This window comes from Tupaia chinensis, unplaced genomic scaffold, assembly GCF_000334495.1.
Source record: "Tupaia chinensis unplaced genomic scaffold, TupChi_1.0 Scaffold138725_1, whole genome shotgun sequence".
Classification (NCBI taxonomy): Eukaryota; Metazoa; Chordata; class Mammalia; order Scandentia; family Tupaiidae; genus Tupaia; species Tupaia belangeri.
The window spans coordinates 2,300,561-2,304,854 of NW_006198617.1; the positions used below are offsets into that span (position 1 = coordinate 2,300,561).

The following is a 4,294-nucleotide window of genomic DNA, read 5'->3' on the forward strand; positions in this document are numbered from 1 at the left end:
CCCGCCCCAACTCCGCCCCGTCCTGCCCCAACCAACCCTGGCCCCGCCTCCACGGCCGCCCCGCCCCTCCTGCCCTGCCCGACCCAGGTCCCAGTCCCGCCCTGCCCCGCCCCGCCCCTGCCGGGGCAGACAGACACCTGTTGTGGCTGAGGTTGAGCACTAGCATGTTCTTAGCGTTCTCCAGCTCCCGCGGGCATTCCGTCAGCTGGTTGTAGCTCAAGTCCTGAGGAGGAGGGGCAAGACCCCGGTCAGGGTTGTCCTCACCCTGCCAGCCCTCTGGCAGGCTCAGGGATCAGGCAGGCCCTAAGCTGGTGGTGGGTGGTGGATGACGGGGGCTTCCGGGCCAAGTCGGGGCCTCGGGAGGCTGTTTTCCATAAACTGAATGAACAGTGATTCTGGGGCCGTGGTGGGTGGGGACTGAGTGGTGGGCCAGCACAGGGGCCAGGTGGGTGGGTGACACTGACCAGGACCGAGAGGTCATCCAGCTTGAAGATGTCGTCGGGAACTCCAGAATTCTTTAGACTGTTGGCTCGGGCCACAATCGCCTGGGGAGGAAACGTAAGAGCCTATGATTCCCCGCTTCCACCCATAGGGAGAAGAGGTCACAGAGGACACTGCTTCAGGAAGCCCACCGGAGCCCAGGCCTGGTACTCTCTCATCTCTGCCCTTGCTTACACAGTCCCCTACCTGATGGGCTCTTTCTTCTGGTGAGCTCCTATTTATGCCTCAAAGCCCAACTTCAACATGGCCCAGAACCCAGCACGGGACCTTCAGGGAGCCTTTTCTTTTTTTCTTTCTTTTCTTTCTCTCTTTACTTTTCTTTTTAAGGTTTTTGCTGTAGGCGTGTGTCCTCGCAGGGAGAGAGGGAAAGTGAGAAATCACCCCAAGGGGGATAGCCATGCTGTAATCCCTTCTTCTCCTGGGATTTTGGACATGCATGCACATATGCATGGTGTATTTTTCAAGCTGCCAGATTTGGGACACTAACCAGTGGGCCATGAGGGAGTTCAGCACCTTAACTACCATGCCACCTGCTGGCACAGGAAGCTAGACAGGGATGCAGCTCTGAGTCAGCACTTTTTTTTTGAGAGGTTTTCACTATAGGGCACGTGCACTCGCTAGACAGAGAGAGACATAGAGACAGAAAGCGAGAAATCACCCCCCACCAGGGGGGATGGCCACGCCACAATTCCTTCTCCTCCATTCTCCTCTTGGGATCTTGGGCACGCATGCACACGCGCCCGGCATGAGTTTTAAGCCACCAGGTCCGGGACGTGAACCACGGTCGACTACATGGGAGTCCAGCGACATAGCCATTACGCTAACTGCTGGTTCCTTCTTTTTGGTTTTTAAAGAGGTTTTTAACCTTCAGGTGTGTGTGCTTGCTGGAGAGAGAGACACAGACAGTGAGGGAAAGTGAGAAATTGCCCTCTGTGGGGGATGGCCATGCCACAATCCCTTCCCCTTCATTCTCCTGGGATCTCAGGTATGCGTGCACATGCATGTGGCATGAGTTTCAAGCCACTGGGTCCAGGACTCGAACTATGGCCTGCCATGTGGGAGTCCGGCAACATATCCACTACATCACCTGCTGGCCCCCCTTTTTCAAAACTTACTGTATAAGGTGTGTGCGTTCATCAGAGAGAGAGACAGAGACAGAGAAAGGGAAAGTGAGAAACCACCCTCCAGGGGGAGAGCATGCTGCAATCCCTTTCCTCCACTCTCCTTGTGGGATTTTGGGCACATACATGCTGGTGTGATTTTCAAGATGGTGGGTATGGGACCCAGTGTCGACCGTGGAGTCCAGCACTTTAACCACTACGCCACCTGCTGGCCCTGGAGTTTGGAATTTTTTTTTTGAGAGAGATTTTTGCTATAGGGCACATGTACTTGCTGGAGAGACAGAGACAGAAAGCGAGAAATCACCCCATGGGGGGATGGTCACGCCACAATCCCTTCTTTCTCCTCTTGGGATTTTGGGCATGCACATACATAAGCCAGGTGTGAGCTTCAGGCCGCCGGGTCCAGGACTCAAACCGTAGTCAACCACATGGGAGTCCAGTACCTTAACCATTATACCACCTGCTGGCCATAGGTTTGGGATATTTTTTTACCTTTTCCTCCTGGGATTCTCTGATCTTTATGGGTTACTTTTAAAAATACTTTATTAATTATCATTTTTATTTTTAAAAATTTGCTATAGGGCACATGTGCTCACCAGAGAGAGAGAGAGTGAGAAAGTGAGAAAGCAAGCCACCAGTTCTGGGACTTGGACCACAGCCGGCCATGGGAGCCCAGAGCTTAATCACCAGGCCATCCACTGGCCCTGGGGTTTGGCTTTTTTAAAAAAACAAACAAACAAACAAAAAATAACAAAAAAACAAAAAAACCTTTTTCCTCCTGGGATTCTCCGATCCACACTAGTGACGTTACATGGGACACTGCTGCATCCTCTTAAAATAAGAGGGCCCCTCTGTGGTACCCAGTCCTGCCCTTGGGTCCCTGGCTGGAGTCCATCCCGCCCCTTCCCACAGCAGAGGCCTCGGCCAGTACTCACCCTTAGCGACGGCAGGCTGGACAGCTCCCCGTGCAGCGTGGTCAGGTGGTTGTGGCTCACCGACAGGTGCTCCTAGGTCGGGCCGGGGGGGTGGGGGGGGGGAGAGGGCCCGGGGGGGGGCCAGGCCCTCAGCTGCCACCCCAACTTTCCTCCATCCAGGTGGGCCTTGGTCATGCAGTCCAGTTCACCTCCACAGCCTCCCTCTCTCACAGACCTGCCTCTGCTTGCAGACCTCCCAGGACAGGGTACTCACTCCATCTGCCAGCTGTCGTGTGACTGTGTTTCATCTGAAGTGTCAGGCCCCACCCACGGGGACAAAGCCCAGAGCCCCTGACTGGAGCCCCTTACCAGCTTCTGCAGGGCAGCCAGCTCCTCAGGCAGGTAGCAGAGGCCGGTGCGGTTCCATCGCAGGCTGGTCATGGCCTTGACATTCTCAGGGAAATAGCCGCCCTGCGGGGGGGAAGGGTCATAGTGAAGCTGGTCTGGGAGAGGGATGCCAGGATGTCCTCGCTCCACCACCTTCTGTGGCTCCCACTGCCTGTGGGAGCCTCTGAGGAACAACAGACCCAACTGTCCCAGCTGTAAGACCCTGGCAAGTCACTGCGTCACTCTGCCTTAATTTCCTCACCCATACAAATCGGGCGAGTGAAAGCCCCAGTAACCAAAACGTCAGCCTCCGCCCTAGGAGAGCCCGGACAAAGCCGGCTTGTTTCAGGTGCCATGCGGTGCCCTGCTTTGTGGTTATCCGGGCTCAGATGCCTCCACCAGGCATCCCGGGCCCTGACTGGGCAGACTGGGGAGGGGCTTCTTCCTGAGCCTCTGAGAAGATCCCCCCAGCCCCGGGCCCCTTGCGGCCATTGGCACGGGAGCCACTCAGGGCCAGGTGAGAGCCCTGCTGTCTGGAGGCCCCGGATCCTCACTGCAGCACCACAGCCTGGTTCTCTCTCAGCTCACCCCACGCGCACGCACCCTGGGGGCGCGGTGTGGGCAGCTGTGCCTTCGGTGCCCTTAGCTGGTGTCCCCTTCCCCATGGCAGCATTTCCAGCCGGACTCTCTCAGTCCAGGGAAAACGCAGGTGTGTTGGGTAGCGTCGGGGACCAGGGGGCAGGAAAGGGGTGTGGCTACTGCAGGAACGTGAGGGGAGAGCCTGCTGCCTCCTGGCCCCAGCCTGGGCTGGCTCCGGACCCTCCCCGGCCAGAGCCTGTCCACTCATGCTGCAGCCAGGCCCACCCTGCCGGCCTGCCCTCCTCTCCCCTCCCCTGCCCTATTTCTGCATGGCTGCCTCCCTGATAACACTGGGGCTGCCTCTGCTCCCCACCAAGTGGCTTCGCCGAGGGGCTCCAGTTCTTGTCCCCCTGGCCTGTCCACCAGTTCCTAGTCCCCCTGGCCTGTCCACCTGTTCCTAGTCCCCCTGGCCTGTCCACCCAGTTCCTTGTTCCCCTGGCCTGTCCACCAGTTCCTTGTCCCCCTGGCCTGTCCACCCAGTGGCCCCTAGTCTGTCCACCCAGCTGTCCGCTCTGACAGCTGCCACCAGGCCCTGCAGACAACATGCATATCAGCAAATCTCACTGTGTTCTATGTCTTAAGAGGGCTACATCTAAGCTCCTTGGCGGATGAGAAAGCCCAGGCTCGGAGAGGGGAAGTGACTTGCCCAAGACCACACAGGATGGAGGTGGCGGTGGCAGCGACAACAGCGATGAGTCGGCTCCAGACCTGCCCCTGGGCAGCCTGGGCAGC

The 4,294-nt window shown here is 57.7% G+C and overlaps 1 protein-coding gene across 1 annotated transcript in view; it reads right to left on the bottom strand.

Annotated features, from left to right (window-relative positions):
• FLII (FLII actin remodeling protein) overlaps nt 1–2,959 on the bottom strand; it is a gene marked incomplete at its 5' end in the record, with an annotated part of 24,104 nt that extends 21,145 nt beyond the window's left edge. The window contains 4 exon segments of the mRNA XM_014592908.1: nt 138–223; nt 465–545; nt 2,558–2,629; nt 2,906–2,959. Of these exon segments, the coding sequence (XP_014448394.1) occupies nt 138–223; nt 465–545; nt 2,558–2,629; nt 2,906–2,959 (293 nt within the window).
• Between the last annotated feature and the right edge of the window lie 1,335 nt (nt 2,960–4,294).